At 38.5% G+C, this 22,098-nt stretch overlaps 1 protein-coding gene across 40 annotated transcripts in view; it reads right to left on the bottom strand.

Annotated features, from left to right (window-relative positions):
* Positions 1-22,098, bottom strand: part of SYNE1 (spectrin repeat containing nuclear envelope protein 1) — a 442,051-nt gene that overhangs the window by 349,781 nt on the left and 70,172 nt on the right. For all 40 annotated transcript variants that reach the window (XM_070256132.1, XM_070256133.1, XM_023632822.2 and 37 more), the window contains 2 exons: positions 20,610-20,671; positions 1,063-1,158 (listed from right to left, as the gene is read on the bottom strand). In XM_070256132.1, coding sequence (XP_070112233.1) covers positions 1,063-1,158; positions 20,610-20,671 — 158 coding nt within the window. The remainder of the gene's footprint in view (positions 1-1,062; positions 1,159-20,609; positions 20,672-22,098) is intronic.

The raw sequence follows: 22,098 nt of genomic DNA, 5'->3' as shown, positions 1-22,098 counted from the left end.
TAGAGTTTATGGGTTACGTCCACCACTGCGGTGGCTGAAATCAGAGGTGAGCTGATATGGCACATGGGGCACTGAAAGCATCTGCTACATCAAGAATCAGATTAGATGAATGATTTACACAAAATTATTATCAGTCTGTATTTTCCAACAAACAACCCTTTTACAAAAGCTTTTTTGAGGACTCTCAAAATGGGGACTTTCCAAAATTAACTGGAAATTTATGTTCAGGTAAAAACACTTTTTTAAAAACTCAATTATCCAAGTAATAACGATTGTGTAGCTCTTGTCAAGACGCAATAGACAAAGAAAAAATAAATACTCCCAATTCTGGACCCTGTGTCTAGCGTGTTATAGAACATTTTGAAGATTTTTTCCTGAGTCCTTTTTTCTAATTATGGTAAACATCATTTATAAATAGTTTATGTTTGCAAACTACTTACTTCTCTACTATTCTGAAATGAAAAAACATAACACAGAAAAAAATAAATATTTTATACTTATATAACGTAGAAAAAGTTATTTTTTAGCTCACTGTCAATGTTGTTTTTCATTCTGCTGGTTCTGTTGCACATACAAAAATGATTCTGCATGTGCTGTTCCTGTTACAAATGACTGATGACAGAGGATGTCCGTAAGCATACGAAAAATGCCACGCTGATTTCAAGCTTGATTTTCAACAAACAACTATATAAATACACGCTTATGGACCAAAAATTCTTTCCAAATGGAAAGCTAACATTTAGAGTGAGGTAGATATTACTGTGCGACTGATCTTCCTTGACAGCACACAAATGGGGTAGTTAACCATGATAGATTACTGATGAAGTTCTTTATGTTTACTTCTAAGGTTGCTACTACTATAAATAATGTTTTAAATCTACTACAGGTGTGCAAGAACAAGAGAGAACCTTTATTTCTTTCTCTCAGAAGTGACTGATAGACTAGTGTTTCCCGTGTATTACAGACCATAATATGGATAGCACACCTTACACTCCCAACTCTACATCCCCTAATTCCTAATAGGAACAATTGGACAAGTCTGGTCACAGGAAGCATCCTTACCAGTTTCTGCCCCGACAGGACTTCCAGAAGAGCAAGCAGCTTAACACCATCTTTCATGTCTTCAAAAAGATCATCTACCACCATTGGGGGTTTCCGCTATAAAATAAAAAATGAATAAATGCAAAAAATGCTTCTCTCTCTGTCATACCTTTACTACCCATTGTGGTGAAATTTGTAAGAGAAATTTCTAAATACCGAAATTCTATTTTAGATATGATTGGCAATTGCCTTTTGATAGCTATGAGGAGAAAACCAATCCTTTGGAGATAAACTCAACATTCAAAAAGCTCAGGAGATTTAATGCTTGGGCTTTCATATACATACCAGCTTCTTTCTAGAAAGGGAGTTTTGACGAGGGTGGGATGGTAAGGGATAAGGGAAGGAAGAGAGGGTACTATCAACACAAAAGATGAGAGAGACATTAAAGCAGGACCTACAAGGGGAACAGGAGGTACCCCAGATAAACTGGACCGACTTCCCAACTTCACCTGAGCGAGCGCAGTACTGGGGCTTAACCAGGTGCCACACTTCCATAGGACACTCTCCAAGGTAACCTCCTTAGCTCAGTGAACTGCTGTGGGAGCACTGTTAGCACAGCCAAGGTGGTAGATGTAAACTCCTGTGGGTTAGCTGGCTATGCTCTATTTCACAGCCTGAAAATCTAGCAACGCTTCTCTCACAGTGTGGCATTGACCCCAAAGGATCATAAGCTCAAGAGTACAGACCGATCATTGTGAAGCCATCACCACTACTGGAGCCCATTTTCAATTCATGGGGGGGTCTTTCATTTTTTTTTATGAAGGCCATTCAAATACTCAATATACTGGGGTTCATCAAACCTTGAATTAAGGTCTATCTTGTCTCAGAACAAAGTAAAGAAGTGATTATGCCATTGGTGATGGTCAATGGAGGGTATGGTCCTTGGATTTCTCACACACAAATTTTTTTTCCATTTACCACCTGAGTTCAAGCTCTATAGTGTTCTAATTCTCACTGAATCATGTTAAAGGCCTAATGCTGAATTCTTGACTTTCAACTGTCTTTCTTTAAAAAAATAATAGTTCTAGGTAGAGATATTTAATCACCAAATGTTTTATTGAAATGTGACATTTTTCTCTACCCACTGATACTGGAGCATTTATATTTCTCTTCTGACTGCATGCATTACAGTGTCTCAATGGTACAATTCTAATTTTAAATGCATTTTTCTCTTTTTATAAAATGAACAACTGAATTCATTTTGTTCTCATGCTGTGAAATACATACTTGAAAATAACAGAGTTTTCATTTTCAGCCATTGTCTTTTCGATTCCACTATTCACATTACTTATTATTTACATAGGAAAAACATAATAGTGACTTTATATTTTAAGCATATAAATAAAATTATTCAGGAAAAAAGGAGCCCTTACAAGGAAAACTATTCAGTGTGATAGCAATAAAAATTACTGTATTAGTCACATATTGTCATTAAAAATATAGTCCACTTAGCATTCAAAGTGTCTGTTTGTATCCAAATAATTTAAATACAGTAGAGGGAAAAGTTCAGAAATATGTGATATATTCAGTGAACAAATACAAATGAAGTTTTTCACATACTGTGTTAATCTGAAAAATATATGAAGAAAAATAAACAAAGTAGGGAATTTTCATGAAATAATAAAGATTCCAAGAAATTTGACATTCAAAAAAATGATCAAATTCATCTATCTGTCCATTCTGCCTTTAAACGTATATGGATCTCTGCCATTTTCTCTTGACCCCATTTCTACCTCTAATATTTCTCTTCTTGCATCTCTCCTAGAGCCCCACATGCTTTCTTTCCCCTCCAGAAGCTCCTGTACAATGCTCCTGGAAGTGGCCTTCAGATTAGCAGTGACCACCGAACAATTCAGTAGCCCACTGGCTTCTGCATTGGGCACTAATGGTGCCATCCTTTCCTTGATCTGTTTCCCCCAAACCTCTTTGATCAGCCTGTCTGGTTCACGGGCCTCTCTTCCTTCTCTCTCTCCTTTCTTCCTGTGTTTGGCCATTCACCAAACTCACCCCTGAGTCCTCTGTTCTTTACAAAATTTTGTCTGCATAGACATGACTTTTGAATCCTTCCTTCCAGGTAAGTGTTCTCTCCTAAATATTTCTGAGGACACGGCAAGACCTCAATATATATTGTTGGCTGACTGACTCACTGACCGAATGAATGAATAAATGTAGCTTTCTAAAAAAAATTATCTTTGCAAGCCCTGTGCCCATATTAATGGCTCTTAAAGTCTGGCACATTCATAATAACAGGCAAAGAAAATGTTCTCTGGGTTCCAAGCAATCACAGATTGCAACACACATGGATCTAGAAATATCTTGTTTCTGAATGTCTTGTTCACAGTAGAAACTCATTAAACATTTGTTGAAGAAATGAAAGAAGATTCTAGTTTGTGCTTGGAAAAGAAGAGTAGATGGTTTTTATTTCAAGAACACAGATACCCAGATTACCTTCACTTTCCTCTATTTCCACTTAGCAAATTCTTGGTCAGTTTTCATGACTCAGCTCATCTGTAATCTGTTTCAGTTTTCCAACTAGAATTAATCAGTTCTTCTGTCCCTCTAAGTACATTGTTCAGATTATAATGATCACATCGCATTACAGTCATTTACTTACAAATCTGTATCCCCAGGAACTCAGATCACGGGGTATCTTGAGTACAAGAAAGAAGTTGAATATATCTTTATATACTTAACACCAGGCACAGTGCTCAGCACCAGTTGGCAATAAACATATAGACAGTGATGGAAACACATTCAACAGGGATATTTACAAATACCTTTGGAATCTTAGGGAGATCCTCACAAATAAGATCATAAGGCAAAAATTTCTCTTTTTATAGGAAATATGAGTTGCTTCTGAAAATTTTCCCACCAGTGTCTTCCTACACAAAGTAAAGTGATATAATCTGATAGCTATAGAAATTAAAAGAAATAGAAATTGTAAGAAAATATTTCTTTTCAAAATAAAAATGTTTATGTCAATTTACTGTCTAATATACTGTCTAATATTTTGAACACCTTGAATTATAGAACCTGGCATTATGTCACCAATTCTTTATTTAATACTGCGACCAGTTAAAGAGGGAGAAAATACACCTTTTGCCAACCTTACTGCAAAGAGCTGACAAAAACAAGTACTGGAGAATGATCTTTATATTTCTATAAGAGCTATCCAATTGCACATAATATAAATATTGCGTGAAACCAGCAAGACACCTTAATTTATCAAAAATTACACTAGAATAAAACAGTCCTTGTAATTGTAGGACGAGTTTTGCTATCCCATTTTGCATAAAATATTGTTTATAAATATCAGCTAGAGAGACTTTTTCTCTTGTGACTGCATCACAGTTATCTTTCTGAGCAACGTTTTAATAGAAAACCTTTCGGCTGAAATACCTCTCCTGTCACATATAAAAATACATACAGCACTAATCTGATTACTTTGGTAGAATTCAGGCCATGGTGCTGGAGGCAGAAAGGAAGAGTTAGAAATGAGGGTCATTTATCGGAGCCCGACTTCATGGAAAATAAAGATAATGTGGTTTTGTTTCTATTGCTTGCCAATTTGCAGTTTCAAGCAGTAGATAGAAATCTATCGGGTACTTTTCAAGATCACAATTATCTTTTTTTTATTAAGGTAAAATTATGATAACCTCTTTTTCTTTGTACAGTATTTGGAAAAATTATATTCTCCTTGGCTCTGTCAGTCGCATTTAGTTATTCTGCAGATATTCAGGCTGAATCTGAGGTGGTTCAAAGAAGGGAATTTCCTGCCTGGGTGAGGGGAAATGGAGATGGGGATAGGAAAGAACAAAAGAGAAAGACGTATTTCACTACATGGCTACTCCCTTCCAGAAGCTTTCTTCAAACTAGGTTAAACCGTAAGTTCTGGCTCAAGGAGGATTGCCTGGTCTCTAAAATTGTCTAGAAACCCAAGGAAAACGCACATGCCTCTGGACCTGGCTATCCGCTTGGTGTTAACTCATGAGTGGAACAGACTTCACAGAGGATTTTTCTCTATTTTTTTCTCCTCTCCCTTTATTTCTGCTACACAGTCCCTTCAATCAGATGCAATGAGATTCATTCCCTCTCTCTTTAGGACTTCAAGGAGGTCAAATGTTTCTCCTTGAACTTTTTGAAATCCGAGGAAGCACAGGTATCTTTGACATAATTTTTACTGACCATTTCCTGTATTTTGGGAAAGTAATCTATTCTCTAACGTGTATGTGTATGTAATTAACTTGTGTCACTTTACTAGTCTAAAAACACCGGTACATATTTAACTCTTATCTACCATCTATTTTCATAGTTACTTTCATGCAAGGATGGCCATGTTTGTTACACCACATGTTAATCTTATGTCCCTAGAAACAATTACATTACTTAGAGGAAAAGAATTAGGAGAATAACTTTGATGAAAAAAGATATAAGGGGGCCAGCCTTGTGGCCTAGTGGTTAAGTTCGGCATGTTCCTCTTCAGCAGCCAGGGTTTGATTCCCAGGCATGGACCAATACCACTCATCAGTGGCCATGTTGAGGCAGTGACCCACATACAAAATGGAGGAAGACTGGTGGAGATGTTAGCTCAGGGTGAATCTTCACAAAAAGAGGAACATTTGCAACAGATGTTAGCTCAGGGCAAATCATCCTCAGGAAAAAAAAAAATCAGGCATAACTATTTGGCATGAAGTGAAAATTTAAGGAAATCTCACATTTAAAAATTATATATGAAATGAAAAATATTGGTGCATAAAGCAAATATGACAAAATAGTCACTGGCATAAACTATAGAAATGAATTCCAATATTTACTAGGTGTTTCTGTGGCTTAGGTATTTATGCATCCTAACTTAGTAGATGTCTTAATAGGGATGAAGGAGGAAGGAAGGAAGGAGAATAGAAAGGCGAGGAAAGAATGAATAATATATTGTAGAACATCTCAATGGGTCAAGCACTATGCTGAGGGTTTATACATGTTACCTCGTTTAATATTTGTACCCACCACCTATGGGAGGAGCACCCCTTCTTGAAAAGCAAAGAATCCAAATCTCAGAGGGGTTAAACCATTGGAGTAGATCACTCCCCTAGTAAGCGACTAGATTTGAGCCCAGGTTCATTATCCTTGAGCCACCTTGTTAGACAGGAAGCTGAGTATAAAAATACAGGTATTAACATTGATTTTTTCTGAATAATACACAAACTTATAAACATGATTTTTATGTAATATCAATACGAAATGTATTAACTAATCAGCTGAAGTGCCTGCCACTCTACTAGAAGCAAAAAAATTTATTAATAGAAAGTCACTTTTAAATATGGATGGAGGGGCCAGCTCCATGGCCGAGTGGTTAAGTTCGCGCACTCTGCTGTGGTGGCCCAGGGTTCGGATCCTGGGTGTGGACATGGCACTGCTCATCAGGCCACGTTGAGGCGGCGTCCCACATCCCACAACTAGAAGGACCTGCAGCAGAGATATACAACTATGTATGGGGTTGGGGGGCGGGGGTGTTGGGGAGATAAAGCAGAAAAAAAAAAAAAGATTGGCAACAGTTGTTAGCCCAGGTGCCAATCTTTAAATAAATAAATAAATAAATAAATATGGATGGATATAAGGAAATCTAAAAAGTAATAGAAGCATCATGTGTGTAAATACATATTGGCATAGACGCAGTCAGCCCAATTCACACCATGTCCCCGGTGGTGATGTTTGTGCCTACCCCCATCCTTTGTTACGTGAGAAACCTGAGCTGGATCCATCACATTCTCTGCCTGGAGCTAGAGGATGGCTTGAGCTAAGTTGTCACATGGCAGTGACCTAAGGACAAGAGTCATCAGGTCCTGATGCTGAGTCCCCAACAGCCACTCTGCCTCTGTCTTTCTTAAGACTGGGTGAATCAGTGTGTCAGGATTCCCCAAGACCATCCTTAGATCTATGACTCACTAGAAGGACCCATAGGACTCAGAAAAGCTCCTATACTCACTTCATGATTTCTTACAGTGAAAGGATACAATTAAAATCAGCAAAGGGGAAAGGCGCATGGAGCAAAATCCAGGAGATAGCAGGCTCAAGTTTCCCAAGGTGAGTGACTTGTTCCCTTCCAGAGGAACCGCACAGGGACATGCTTAATTCTCCCAGTAATAGTGTGTGATGATGCACACAAAATGTTGCCAAGCAGGGAAGCACACCTGAGCCTCAGTGTCTGGGTTTTTATTTGGAGTTTACCATGGCGGCATGCACCACTTGCATAACTGATCTCAGCTCCTCAGACTCCAGCCCTTTCCCATCTCTGCTCACCCAGAAAAAACAAATGTTCACCACCAAACACATTGTTAAGATAAACCGATCTTATTAAAGTGGTACAGCGCGGCCCAAGGCCTCAGGCAAACAAAACACTCCTACCAGGGAGATTATTCCAAGTGCCCAGAAGTTCTGTCCCAGGAGCCAGGCAAGGGCCATTCTTTGAGACAGGTCTACATTCAGAATGCACAGGGTTTGAACACAGAGCTGCTGAGTTAACCCTTTCCTGCCCAGTCAGCATTTCCTTCCATACTCTGAGGCACTCAGTATCTTTTTAATAGATATCACCTCTTGGTTAAATCATCTAAAATCAATTTCAATCACTTGCAACAAAATAAAGCACAAGTGACATGTGTGTTATTTTGTGATCACTGTGTAAACACTGTTCTGAGTGTAACAATTTGTATTTCAGTGCCCTCCCACTCCCACTCCATGATGAGATTCACATGAGCAGCTAAAAATAAATTCGTTCTTTATTGATGAAAGTGTGCATTTTCTTGGGAGCCTACTTGTATTTGATGTGAGAAGATGTTTCATAACCTTTTTTTTTTTTTTATGAGGAAGATTGGCCCTGAGCTAACATCTGTTGCCAATCTTCCTCTTTTTTTTTTTCTCCCCAAAGCCCCAGTACATGGTTGCATAGCCCAGTTGTAAGTCATTCTGGTTCCTCTGTGTGGGATGCTGCCATAGCATTGCTTGATGAGCGGTGTGTAGCTCCGAGGCTAGGATCTGGAACAGTGAACCCCAGGCCGCCAAAGTGGAGTGTGTGAAGTTAACCACTCGGCAGTAGAGCCGGCCCCTTTCATAACATTTTGACCAATTGATATCGGTAAATGAAGAAGGTGGAAACAGCCAAGTGTCACTGATAAATAATTAAAAACATACACACACATTTAAAAAATTAAACAAATAAATAAAATAAATGACTAGAGCCATTTTACAAGTGTGTGCCTGTATATCCAAGATTATAAAAATGCTAATGGGCTAAAAATATTTTTAGCATTTTTAACTTTGCTATAGGGAATAGCAAAATAGGGAATATAATAGGGAAATCATATACACATCAATTAAGGTAAAAGCTTTGGGTGTTAAATTGCAATCAGTGATGTGGAAGAGAACAAACCTACCTTGAAACATTACTAGCATATCATCACTTTATTAACAGGTATCTACACATTTGCTAGAATCTTAGAGTTCCTTAGTGACGAATATCACACAGCTATCAAAGAGGTTTACAGCATGAAGGGTTTAGTCTTTACCGAACGAAAGGGCGAAAATCACTTGTCCCCACATCAAGACCAATCCAGGTTCTTCATTTACCATGATTACTTTTGGTCTCAAAACAACTGGGCAGTGTTTTACTAAATGCTTTTTCCTCTTGAGAAAAGAGCTCTCAAAATATTTTATGACGCACAAAAAGCTATGGCGTTTTACTTTAAAATACTAAATATATATCCTAGGGTTTAAAATTTGTAATTGCTGGATACCCACTGACATCACTAAAACTGAACTGGAAAGGCCTAAAGCAAAAGCATATGGCACAGATAACTCTTTACTTCAGCTGAGAAACGCACACTATTGAGCACCATCGAGCTTGCTGAAAATGACACAATCGTGGCCTGAGATATTCTCAAAAAAGCCTTCTGTGCAGTGTGTAAAGAGGTCCCAAGGCAAGGGCTGGTTTTCAAGGTGTGTTCTGTGTGCCTTGAAACCTCTGTACACAGAATAACCCATCACTTCTAGAGCCAGGCAAACCGCTACGTCTGGGGTTTGTAAGTTTCACAGGCTGAGAGACTGCATATGGGGGAAATCCCAACCCAGGACCAGTTTACAGTGTGTGCATGCTCCGATGGTTATCTGATGGGCAGAGGAGCAACTTAAACACAGGAACAGAGAGGAGAGTGGGAAGGGAAGAGAGGTTGACCAGCAGATGTGCAGCGAGTTACTTCCGCGCGGCTGGCCAAGAGCCCACCACACTAAAATGTCTACAAAATAGCCTTGGACCAGATCAGTAAAATCACGATTATAACCACTGACGGTAGCCAAATAAAATTGATTCATTGTCTAAAAGGTTTTGTCATCTTTTCCAAAAAATTGAATTAGATATCCCCAATATCTCCAGAAAGAAGGTGAAGTAATGTAAAGATTTTATGTGGAATCTGCTTCTCTTCCACTCCCTTTATAAAAGCACTACTGTGATTGTTTTCCACCCATACTTGGAAAAGGGGAGAAGATAGTTTCCATTCTTTCTTGTTTCCTATGACAGAGAGTATAATTATTTCCACTTCCTTTACTACTTAACTCAATTCCGAATAAATATCCCAAACGCAATGACTGCCCTCCAGCCCAGCTTCCAGGCTGCTTGGAAAGCTCTGCTCTTAACAACTTTTACATGTAATAAAATTCTTTTCAGTACAGAGTATAAAAGAAGCATACTCCCCAAGTTATTTATTTTATTCAGTGCAAAGTTAGGGTTATCCTGTACTCCTCTCTTCTGTTCATACTCCGGATCTGATCCTATTGGTTTTATTATCAAAACTCATCTGGAATCAACTGCAGTTGCCTCTCGTATCCACAGGGGATTAGTCCCGGACTCCCTCAGACACCAAGATGGTGGAGGCTCAAGTCCCTTAGTGGGTCACCATATCCGCGGATTGAACCAACTGCGAATCAACGTGGGTGGTTGAATCCACAGACGCCGAACTCGTGGAACAGAGGGCTGACTGTACTTCTCGCCACCTCTACTGCTGCTACCTTGGTCCAACTCATCGGTCTCTTACCTAGATGCCGTCAACAACCTCTAACTTATCTCCCTCCTTCTGCCGTTGATTCTTTTCAGTCTATGGTCAAAGCACAGTTTAGTTGCCTTCTCCACTGTCCATCGCCCCCATTAGGATATAAGCACCATAATGCGGGTTTTAATTTTTTGTTTGTTTTGTTCACAGCTACATTCTCAGTACCTAGAATATTGCTGAGCATAGAAACATGTTAAAACATTTATTGAATGAATGTAAGAATAAATAAAATATATTTATAAAAGAAGGACCTTTGAAAAATATCAAAATGTTTAATAATATGCATAAATTTTGTAGATCTCTGTTATCAATTAAATTAATACATGTCATTAATAAATTGACAAATGCTATTTATGTTGATATTTTTTCTTTGTAATCTTATAGTTACACCTTTGGAAATAACTAATTTATCAGTATGTTCAGGATTATCAAATTTAGCTTTAGAAAAACAACTAAAGAATGCTTTCCGGGGGGAATTATTACATTTACCTTTTCCTCTCTGCTTCTTTATCTCCTCATCTTAGTTCATGAATAGTCCCACCAAAGTGTGTATGAGGAAACAAATGGGAGTAAAATTCAATCCTGAAAGTGTTTCCATGTTATCTTTTAGCACTGTTGCTGGAAACACAACTAAGAAAAAAGCCGCCAAAGTGATATTTTATGACTGTGAAGATGTCAATTTTATTTTTAAAAAAAGGAAAACCAAAAGTGTTCCTCTTAAAGAAGTATATGGATCTAACTTGGTATTAAAACAAAATGTGCTCTTAGTGAAATCTATTAGGGTTGAACTGTGTGCTCCCCCCAAGATATGTTGCAGTTCTAACCCCCCAGGACCTCAGCATGTGATCTCATTTGGAAATAGGATCTTTAGAGAGGTGATCAAGTTAAAATGAGGTCATCAGGGTGGGTTCTAATCCAAGATGACTGATGTCCTTATATGAAGGAGAAATTTGGGCATAGACACAAACAGGCACCAAGGCAGAGATTGGACTAACGCAGCTGCAAACCAAAGAGTGTCAAGTGTTGCAGGTCACCACTGGAAGTGAGGATGAGGCAAAGAAGGATTCTCCCCAGTCTCAGAAGGAGCCACCTGTCTAGACTTGAGAACTGTGAGATAATAAATTTCTCATTTCAAGCCACCCAGCATGAGATATTTTGTTATGGCAGCCTTAGAAAACTAATACAGAATGTAAATAATGTTTAATGATGCTTTTTTTCAGTTTCTAACTAGGAGATGCTCATATAATGCTTGAGGTCATCTGAAAGATAGTATTTAAAATGTTCAGTGCCAATCCTGGAGAGCCCCGTAAATTTAAGGCTGGCACATGGAGAAAGGACTGTTTGCATATTGAAAGAGACGCTCCATTTATAGAAACACTAAACAATGGCAATGTGAGACCTATTGTTTTTCCAAAGGACTTAGTGCCAAACCATACATTTATTTCACAGCCAAATACCATAAAGATTGAATCAAAGGCATTTAAATACAAATATAACATTCTATTCCATTTGACAAAATGAGAGAGAATGTGAAACTACAGGTATATGATAACAGAGTATAATCAATGCTAATGTCAGGATTACTTATATTATCTTTTTCTAATTAAAAATATAACTGTTATGAAAGTATTTGGAAAGCACATCTTTAAATTGTTCCCTTTGGGGACCAAGGTGACACTATACAATAGCCTGTGGATTTTGCATAACATTTAGGAATTTGCTAAGATAAATAAATTTTAAAATGTGAAAGAACTAGCATCATTTTTACTGCCAATTTTTAAAATATTGATCCTAACATAAATGCTTTTGCTCAAAAATGAAGACTGTTCTATGAGACCTAAAAAACATGCAGTTGTGAGGTGGGAATCCCCTCAAATTCAAGTCCACCCCACCTCTGTCTTCCTCTCTCCCCCAACCCAAACTTAGGCACATCCACACCCATTCTTCCTGTCCCCACTGTGTCTCAGAGAAGGGAAGATGTCTCTCCTCTGGTACAAATCTACACCCTCCACTTGTGCTCTTGATTTTCTCTCCCACCCTGCCTCTCAGGAGCTTTGTGCCTTAAAAGAACCTTCCTTTCCTTCTTTACAGCCTTTCCCTCTCTGCTAGTTTTTGATCATTCTCTTCAATGCAGACACTTAAGACCACCCTTTATTAAAATAGCTCTTACTAGATCTTATGTTCTGCTTTAGTTAATACTCTAGCTCATGAACATGTAATGTACACTCAGTGTCCTAACAACCTTACCTCTCATTTACTCATCAATTTGCTAGAATCGGGTTTCTGCCATGATGTAGCTGCTCCCAGTGGTGGCCAATGACTTCCTAATTGCCAAATCAAATGGGTGCATCTCTACCAAGTAATTTCTCTGTCCAGAATTGAACTTATTAACTTTTCCCCAAAGCCTCTTATATTCTCTCTCTCCGTGAATGATCTTAATCATTTGCTCAAGTAAGAAATCTAGAAGTCATTCTTGACTCCTTCTCCAAGATTCCAATTAATTTCTCAGTCCATCCCTACACATAGTCCAACCCTATACATCTTTCAATCTATCCACTTTTCTCCATTCCCCCACCACTACTTTAGTCCAAACTGCCCTCACCTCTCATCTGACTCACCTCTCATCTGATTTATTGCAAAGTCACTGCGTCTCCAATCTTACTTGTTACAGCCCTAATTTATGTGCGTGACAGAGAGAAGGAGGGAGAGGAAGGAAGAGAGATTGAGAGAGAGATTGAGAAAGAGGTTTAGGATCAGAGTGATCATTTCATTCTCTTGCTTAAGATTCTTTAATGTCTCCCACTGCCCATAATACAACATCCAAACCTTAATGACTGGCTTGACCAATTCTCCGTTTTCTCTGTTGCCAACTCACTCCTGGAACCCACATTTTCAGGTTTTCTGAACTTCTTCCATTCCCTTTACTGTACCGTGCTCTTTCTTCGACTCTCAGCATTTTTTTTTTTTTTTTTGGAAGATTAGCCCTGAGCTAACATTGGTGGCCATCTTCCTCTGTTTTATATGTGGGATGCCTGCCACAGCATGGCTTGATAAGCAGTATGTAAGTCTGCCTCTGGGATCCAAAACAGCGAACCCCAGGCTGCTGAAGTGGAGCTCGTGAACTTAACTGCTGTGCCACCAGGCCGGCCCCTCTGAACTCTCAACTTTTGAAAACATTGGTTCCTTCACCTACCCAATCCCAAGGCATTTCTTAGGCCCCAGTTTAAATGTTTCTTCCTTTGAAAGCCTATTCCGATGTCCTCCTTCAAATTACTGTGTGGTTGGTTGTGCTTGCCATGTGCTCCAAGACACCTTGCAGTGCCCTTCTCATGGAGTTTACCACACACACATCGCTACAATTGTTTGTCTCTTCTGCTGGATGAACAGTTCCACAAAGGCGTGGACTCTATCTGTCTTTGTTCACCACTGTATCCACAGCCCCTAGCAGATAATAGATGCTTGAAAAGTATGTGCTGCATGGATAACTAAATAAACAAATGAAACATGAGAGAATAAACAATGGTTTGTGCCCAGGTCGAGGAGTCTTGGGATTGAAATCTGGTTTTTTCCCTATTTGTTATGTGAGCTTGAGCTTATTAATTAAATCTAAGCTTCAGGTTCAGAATCTATAAAATGGTGAAAATAATACTTATATTTGATTTTTGTTGTGAAGATTAAACAAAATAAAAGATAAAGTTGCCAAGGCACAGTAATTGGCATATGGTAAGAATTCTGTAATCAGCAGCCCTACAATTTAGAAACATTTTTAGCAATGAGTGACGGCAAGCTAGAAGGGAATCAGAACCTAACTTTGAAAAACCATTAATTGGAAGCAATATTGGACTAATTAAAAAACAAATACTCCACCTTCTTTCATTGGCAGAACAAACAGAATAGAAAGATGCAGGTTTCTTCTTGAAAAGGAAGAAAATTATAGGGTCCATATCTAAACATGAAGCCTCATTCCTGAAGGAAGTATGGGGTATATGAAATAGATACAACTACTAATTTTTGTTAATGTTACATTACATTAGATTGACAATTTGTGATTTGAGATGTTTGGCATAATTGCAGAAGCATAAAGACTTCACTTTGAAAACAAAGCAAAGATTGAAAAAAATGAACTGATAATTATAGCCACAAGTTTGAATAATCCACTTCTGGGTACTAAAAATGGCAAGAACACACACACACACACAAATCTTGGTTTTTTTTCCTACTTTTAATAAGATTTTTGTTTTAAGCAAAGCATATTTTTTTAAAACAGATTGCTCTCTTATTTGTATGCTATCTTTTCATATGGCTGTCATAATATTTATAAAGACTTGTTACAGTAGAATGGAATGTCATCAGTAAAAGAGTTTATTGTTATTTAATTAGAAGTAGTTTGTCAATTTGCAACGGAGCAAAGCAGCCAAGAACAAAAATGAAAATTTCCTGTTAAAAATTCTCCGCAGGGGCTGGCCCCGTGGCCTAGTGGTTAAGTTCGTGCGCTCCGCTGCAGGCAGCCCAGTGTTTTGTTGGTTTGAATCCTGGGCGCGGACATGGCACTGCTCATCAAACCACGCTGAGGCAGCGTCCCACATGCCACAACTAGAAGGATCCACAATAAAGAATATACAACTATGTACCGGGGGGCTTTGGGGAGAAAAAGGAAAAAATAAAATCTTTCCAAAAAAAAAAGATAATGATTCTCAAAAGAAGTAACAATTAAAAAAAAAAATTCTCCCCAAATTCATCTCCATGAAGCATCTTTAGGACATCTCCCAAAGCACCCTAGATTGAATGGTCTTAGAACAGAAGGATCAGTTTTTTGGCTTCTCAATTCAACACCCCACCACTTAAACCTGCCACAACCTATTATTAAAGCAACTTTCAGAAATGGTAAAATTCCAAATATTTTGAGAAAACAGATGTAAGTTTTCTTTCTAAATAAGGAATTTTTAAAATTGTCCTTTAAAATAAAAGTTTTATCTTTTTAGTTTGCTTAAAAACTTTAAAGAAGGGATTGGAGTAACAAGACATTATCACAGAATTTTGGATGGAAAGCTTTTTCTTTCTAGGTTAAATCCACAAAAATTCCCATGACTGCTGTGCAAAAGGTCTCAGACAATAGAGATCCTACTAAATATTTACAACTTGCATTCTAGAAAAAAGTTGAAAATCTTTTCTGTTTTTTTTCCTGAAAATTTAGCACTTTTCTCCTTTCTTATTCTTAGAGATAAAATGACTTGGCATGTTATGTAGCATAAGTAATAGGTGAATTAAGACTAATATCTTGATTACCAGCATAAAAAATACTTTCGACTTGGGTCATTTTCTTACCCTTATTGGTAGACGTCAGCAGAAAATTGTAGGAGAAAAAAAACACAGACTACCAAAGAATAAAATGCATTTTAATTCTTTTATATAGTTTGATTCTGAGATTATCTGAAACAATTCTAAAGCATAGAGCTGTGTACAACAGAGATTACAAGAAAACTTTCAATGTGAAGGAGGGGAGAAACATGTAACTGCCATCATTCCAGGGTCAAGTTCTCATCCCTGTCTTATAGGTCTGGAAGGAATTCTCATGTGCTTCAAGCCAGATCTCAGATGAACTTGGAACCTGTTATGAACTGAATGTTTGTGTGTCCCTCCAAATGGAAGCCTTACCCCCCGAGTGTGATGATATTTGCACCTGGGGCCTTTGGGAAGTAATTAAGGGTAAATGAGGTTGCGAAGTGACTATTGCCCATGTTGGGATTACTGTCCTTATAAGAAAAGGAAGGGATGGGGCCAGGCCTGTGGTGTAGTGGGTAAGTTAGGCATGTTCTGCTTTGGTGGCCCAGGTCTCAGGTTCAGATCCTGTGCATGGACCTACACCGCTTGTCAGCCATGCTGTGGCGGCAACCCACATATAAAGTAGAGGAAGACTGGCACAAATGTTAGTTCAGAGATAATCTTCCTCAAGCAAAAAAAAAAAATTAGGAAGATTGGCAACAGATGTTAGCTCAGGACTGATCTTTCTCAGCAAAACAAAACAAAGAAAGACGAGCAAGAGAGACCACAGTACTCTCTCTCTCTGCCATGTGAGGACACAGCCAGGAAGAGGACTGTCACTAGGAGCCCAATCAGTAGGCACCTTGATCTTGGACTTCTCAACTTCCAGAACTGTGAGAAATAAATGTTCATTGTTTAAGCCGCCCAGTCTACAGTCTTTCATTATGGCAGCCTGAGCTGACTAAGACTGGGTCTAAATTGGTTGAGTATTTACTGGACAAAGTAAAGAAACAAGCGCACAAACAACATACCAAACCAGACTCAATCTGACCCAACAAATTCCAGGCCACCAGGTCCCTTCAGAGCTGAGAGCAATTGTGGCTCCACGCCTGGGGCACACTGTTTCTCAGTTATAGGACAAACCATTGACCTTGGTTATTTAATAAGCAAGAAAGCAGAGGAACAGTTGACTTCAAGAAGCTCTGGAGACAAGTCAAATTGCTTCTCAGTGGACTATTTTTCTAGTGAGAAATATTTTTATTCTAAGTATGACTTTGGGCCTGCTCTGTGACTGGAGACCTGTTGTCAGGGGAGACATCTGTGTGTTGCTAATAGATGATCAGGAGCCGAGGACCAAAAATTTAAGAAGCTGTTTTCATGAGACGCTTAGTGAGACTCTGGGCATAACACATGCCTCTGTGGAGCCTAGTTGACTAAGGATATGCATGTACATGTGTATGCGTGTGTGTGTTTGTACATGCGCTTGTGGTCCATGAGGCGTTAGAGTGATGGGACCAAGCACATTTTAGTATTGCAGAATGGCTTTGGGAGCAAGCCTTCTCACAGGAGCAGCCAGAAAAGTGACACAATGTCCTGGTCCAGAGGTCAAATCAAAGATATGAAATTGACCTTGTTTCTGTTGCAAGTGAGATATCATCCTTCTCAAAAGTAAGACAGCACACTGCAATGGAGAAAGAAGTGTGTGCTTCCATTTTAATTTGGATGTATATGTAAATGAGACTTCAATGAAGCTGTGAAGCCTAGGATGTGCAGGTTGCATATGTTTTTATAGAGTAAAGATGGAAATAGAGATGGAAATGGGGATAAAGATGGGGATGGGGAGATTGAGATAGAGCCAGAAGGGAGTTGGGTGGAGGTGGAGGTTTAATGGAGGAGGAGATGAGATGGGAGAGAGAGAGATGGTTCAGGGATGGGAGAGAGATTAGAAGGGAGAATGAGAACGAGATAAAGCTGGACATGGAAACTCAAATGGGGGTAACCTTGGGAAAAGGATGGGGAAAAGAGAGAGAGATGAGTAGGGAATTATGAGATCAGCTGCTGAGACAGATGCAGACCGGAAGACAGACCTATAGCTATCCTAAAACACTCAACTTCCAAGCCACAGTAATGGGGTCAGATTTGATTTTCAGGATCTTTTCCAAATATTAATGTCAAAAAAGGAAAATGTTCCCCAGTGAATATGTGGTTTTTTTGTCTATGTTTGGCAAGATACTACAATATAAGTACAAATAAGTTCAGGATAACAAGTAGAGGTATCATTGTTCTGCTTCAGTTTTCAATTTTCAAGATGACCCAAGAAAGAAAAAAAATCACAAGCACAGAGGAGAAAAAAAGGACAAAAAAATATCTATCACATTAAGGTTATAACGGAGCAGTTGGGAAGGTAATGATTTTCTGGGTCTTTCAAAAGGATAACATTGATGCAAAAATGTGTAAAGCAAGGAAAACACATGGACTTTAGATTCATGTCTGGATTAAATCTCAGCAGTACCAGTTACCAGGGGTGTAAAGATTAAAGCTATCAAATAATCGATGCGAAGCACTTTGCACAGTGCCAGAAATGAATCATTATATTTTTTCCCCAGTGATGTCTTTACTATTCAAAGTGAGAAAAGATAAAGACTCTTTGCTGTTGTTGTTTTATTAAGCACCTCTCCATGGTACTCAGCACTGTGCTTAGAGCTATTAGGATTTATAAGGAAATTCCAAGAATCAGCATATGCCTTAAAGACTTTACAATGATGTGGAGAAGGTGAGATATGAAGCAGTACAAAATAACTTAAGATATGCTAAACTTCTCCATCTATGCTGCAGGTTCTGGAGAGGTGCTGAGATTTCGGATTCTGCCACAGGAAAACCAGAGAAGGTAGGGGGACAGTGCTGGAAGATGGGTGCAGGGAAACTGCTAACATTCTCAGGACATTTGCTAGGGGGCAGGTCACTGTTTCACATGTGGTCAGAAATGACTTCATGAACGAGAGAGGCTTGCAATACACATTAAAGGTAAGACTTAGATATTAGACAGGAAATTGCCGGGGTGAAGTCACAAAACAGGACTGGAAAAGAGACCAGAAAAGGATGCATATTGGTATAGCCTATTCTAATAACCATTTATCGTACAAATACGTAAAGTAACTTGAACAATAATAAAGCAGATTTGAAAACAAACATGGCATATACTCCCTCTGCAAAGACCCTTTGTATACAGGCATACATTCAGATTTCCCTTCTTTTTAAGTATTCAGTACATAGATAAGTGTATCCGAAGAATTCTATTTTTAAAACTTTCACAAAAATATTCAACTCCTGTTTAAAAAATAAATATGAAAAAAATTAATTATAAATTATTTTTGCCAATTAAATTGGAACACTGTTACCTTTAAAGAGTGCTAATAGTGTAAGGAAATGGGCATTGTCATAAGCTCTTGGTATATATTAAAATCATAAATGTGTATGACTGTTGACTATCCACCCACTTCTAGAAATTTATCCTGAGAAGAAAAATCACATAAGCATACAAAGATATAGGCCCATGGACTTTCAATGTAGTATTTTATTTAATATTAAACAATTGGAAACCACCTAAATGACTGTCAATAGGCTAGTGGCTAATTTATGATTTATAATTTATGAATAATTTTATTATATCATATTTATAATAAAATATTATTCAACCGTTAAAATGATTATGTAGCTCTGTATCCATTGACATGGCAAGATGTGCTGAGTGAAACAGAGGCATACAGAATAGTACCCTATAAAACCATTTTTGTGAAATTGTGTGTGTCTGTGTGTAGAAGAACGATGGTCAATATGTTAATGATGGTTACATCAGACTGAGAGATTTAAAGTAATTTTTACTTTTTTTACAGTTTGTAAGAAGTTTATTATTAATATTATCTACAGTTAGCATGTAATCTTTTTATAATATGAAAAAACTATAATTATTTTCATTTTAGAAAAAGACAACCTTCCCCAGTTGATGACAATTCTGTGGTATAAGTAGTGGCCAGCTGGCACCAGCCAAGACCTGAGAAAATGGGCCCCCAGAGGCATTTACTGCCTTCACAGGGCAGATTCTGGGTGTAATCGCTGGGCCAGAGAATTCCCTTCTCAGCAAGTGGCTTTCAGAAAGAGGAGATGATAGGAGAGAGAATCCCAGTGTATCCTGTCTCTAGACACGTTGTTCTAGTCTTCTGTCTTTGCTGGACTGTGAGTTTCTCAAGCCCTGGGAAAGTGTCTTGCTAACTTTTCCCCCGTCTCTAAAGCCTACCATAGACACACAGTAAGCAGTTAATTTGTACGATGAGACTGAAATAAATCGCCATGCTTTGTTTGCTTCTGAACTATAAAAGACACTTTGGGGACGTCCCTGATCAGAAACTGCTCACAGGGTTAAGCCTTGCACATGACAGGCACCGCTCTCAGTAAAGGATCCTCTAACTGGTTTCAGAGAACTGTCCTATTGTCTATATTTAGTTTTACAAATGCAATGTCTTTTAGTTCACATATTTTTCTCACCAGCATTATAAGGATTAACTTTATTGTAATGTAGCTGTATGGGAATTTGTTTTATATTAGTATTTATGTTCAAAGTCATTTCAATGTACAATTACATAGTCAACTGATACAACCTAATATCAATGTGGGTAATTTCAGAATGATTAGTCTTCTTAGTGTCCTGCCACCATGGTTATTTTTCTATCAAAGCACCTAAGAGAAGAGCCCAGACACTGTCACGATCTCAGATAGAATTCTTTGCTCAGGGCAGACCAAGCCTTGCTTCTTTGTGTTCCAAATAGAAACTAACACAAAAATAAAAATCCAGCGTGAATTCTCTCTTTCATCTAACACATACATTAGAACAGAAGAAATAATAAGATGAAGTATTTCATCAAGATTCATGGAACTGACATGGAGTAACTGTTGTTGAATCTAGGTATCCATTCATTCTTTCCCAGAGGTGGTGTTAGCAAATGCCCCACATAGGTGACAGTTAAACTGATAGATTGCCAATACCATTGATTAGCCAGAGTGACAATAGTGACAGTAGCATTCCTTCATACCATGCATTTAATGATTTGTTGGCTCAAAGTACGTAAACATAGAACTCGAGGTGATTTCCTTTACCTTGGCCAGGTGAGAGTTGATCCATTTTGTGAAAGTCCGTTTTTGTACTATCTCTTGCTCATCTAGAAGAAAAAAAATCTAATAAGAAAACATAGTATGTCTTGAAGTTGTATCATGAAAAAATTCATACTTACACAACTCTAGAATAATCATAATATTATTATATCTTCTAGTTCCTTTTGCCAATTATTGTCTTGAAGGAAGAGTCAGTACAGCTCCAAATTAGACCATTCCTTTAAAAGTTACCAGCGAATGCTTTAAAATTTGCAATATGTTAGGCCTATGTTGACCTTCATTCACTTATTGAAAGTTGACTGAACAATTATACCTCAATAAAGCCGTTTTTAAAAAGTTTACTGAGACTGGCTAAGTGCCAAGCTTTACGTTAGATTCAAGGGGATCCAGAGAGATGAACAGGGCAAGGTCTCCGCCATGAAATATCTAAAGGTGGAGACAGACAAGCAGGGGCATATTTGTGGTAGAGGGTCATCAGTTGTGCAGTAAGATAGAGTTGCATATTGAGGCACCACAGGGACTTTACCCACATGGGGAGTGTGATGAACACACTGTGGGTGACCTTCAAGGGTCCCACCTCCTGGAGTCCACACCACTGTGCAGATAGACCGCAAACAGAACCTGTGACTTGCCTCTAATCAACAGAATATGGCAAAGGCGATGGGATGCCACACTATGAACATGTTACTTTATGTACAATTCCATCTTCGCTGACTGGAGTGAGAGATTGTCCTGCTCACTTTGAAGAAGTAAAAGGCCGTGTTGTGAACTGCGCATGGAGAGGGCCATGTGGCAGGGAACTATGGGTTGCCTTTAGGAGCAGAGGGCTGCCTCCAGCCAAGAGCCAGTGGGTCTCTTGTCATATAACCACAGGGAACAAATTCTGCTAACAACCTGAATGAGTTCGAAAGTGGATTCCTCCTTAGTTCAGCCTCTGGATAAGAATGCAGCCCGGCTGACATCTTGACTTGTCAGGCCCTGAGCAGAGGACACAGCTAAGCTGTGCATGGACTCCTGACCCACAAAAGTTTGGAGGTAATAAATGAACATTGTTATAAATGGCTATATTTGTGGTAATTTGTTATGCAACAAAAGAAAAAGAATATAGGAAGAAAGAAAGGTAGAGTCCAGGAAGGCTTTACTTAGAGGTATAAAGAGATGAAAGGCAGAGAGAGAGAGACCAGTTTAACACCTTTCAAAGAAAGGGTGAATTCTATTCATTTCAGCAGCACCTGTCAAGTGTCAACTGTTTGTTGTAGCCTTGATGTTGTAAGGAACACCGATGAACAAGCTATAATTCATTTCTTTACCCTTGGAGGGGTGATGCTCCAATTCTCATCTCTAGAGCTGACCTGTCTTGGGTTTCAGCTCAGAATGCTTCACTGCCTAGAAGATAAATCCTATGAGGACAGTAACTTTGTTCCCAATGCCTACAAATGTGACAGATAAATACTGTAGAATGAAGGAATGAAGA

Source organism: Equus caballus, chromosome 31, assembly GCF_041296265.1.
Source record: "Equus caballus isolate H_3958 breed thoroughbred chromosome 31, TB-T2T, whole genome shotgun sequence".
Lineage (NCBI taxonomy): Eukaryota > Metazoa > Chordata > Mammalia > Perissodactyla > Equidae > Equus > Equus caballus.
Note: the sequence above shows the minus strand (reverse complement) of the source record. Positions and strands in the feature narration are given on the sequence as shown.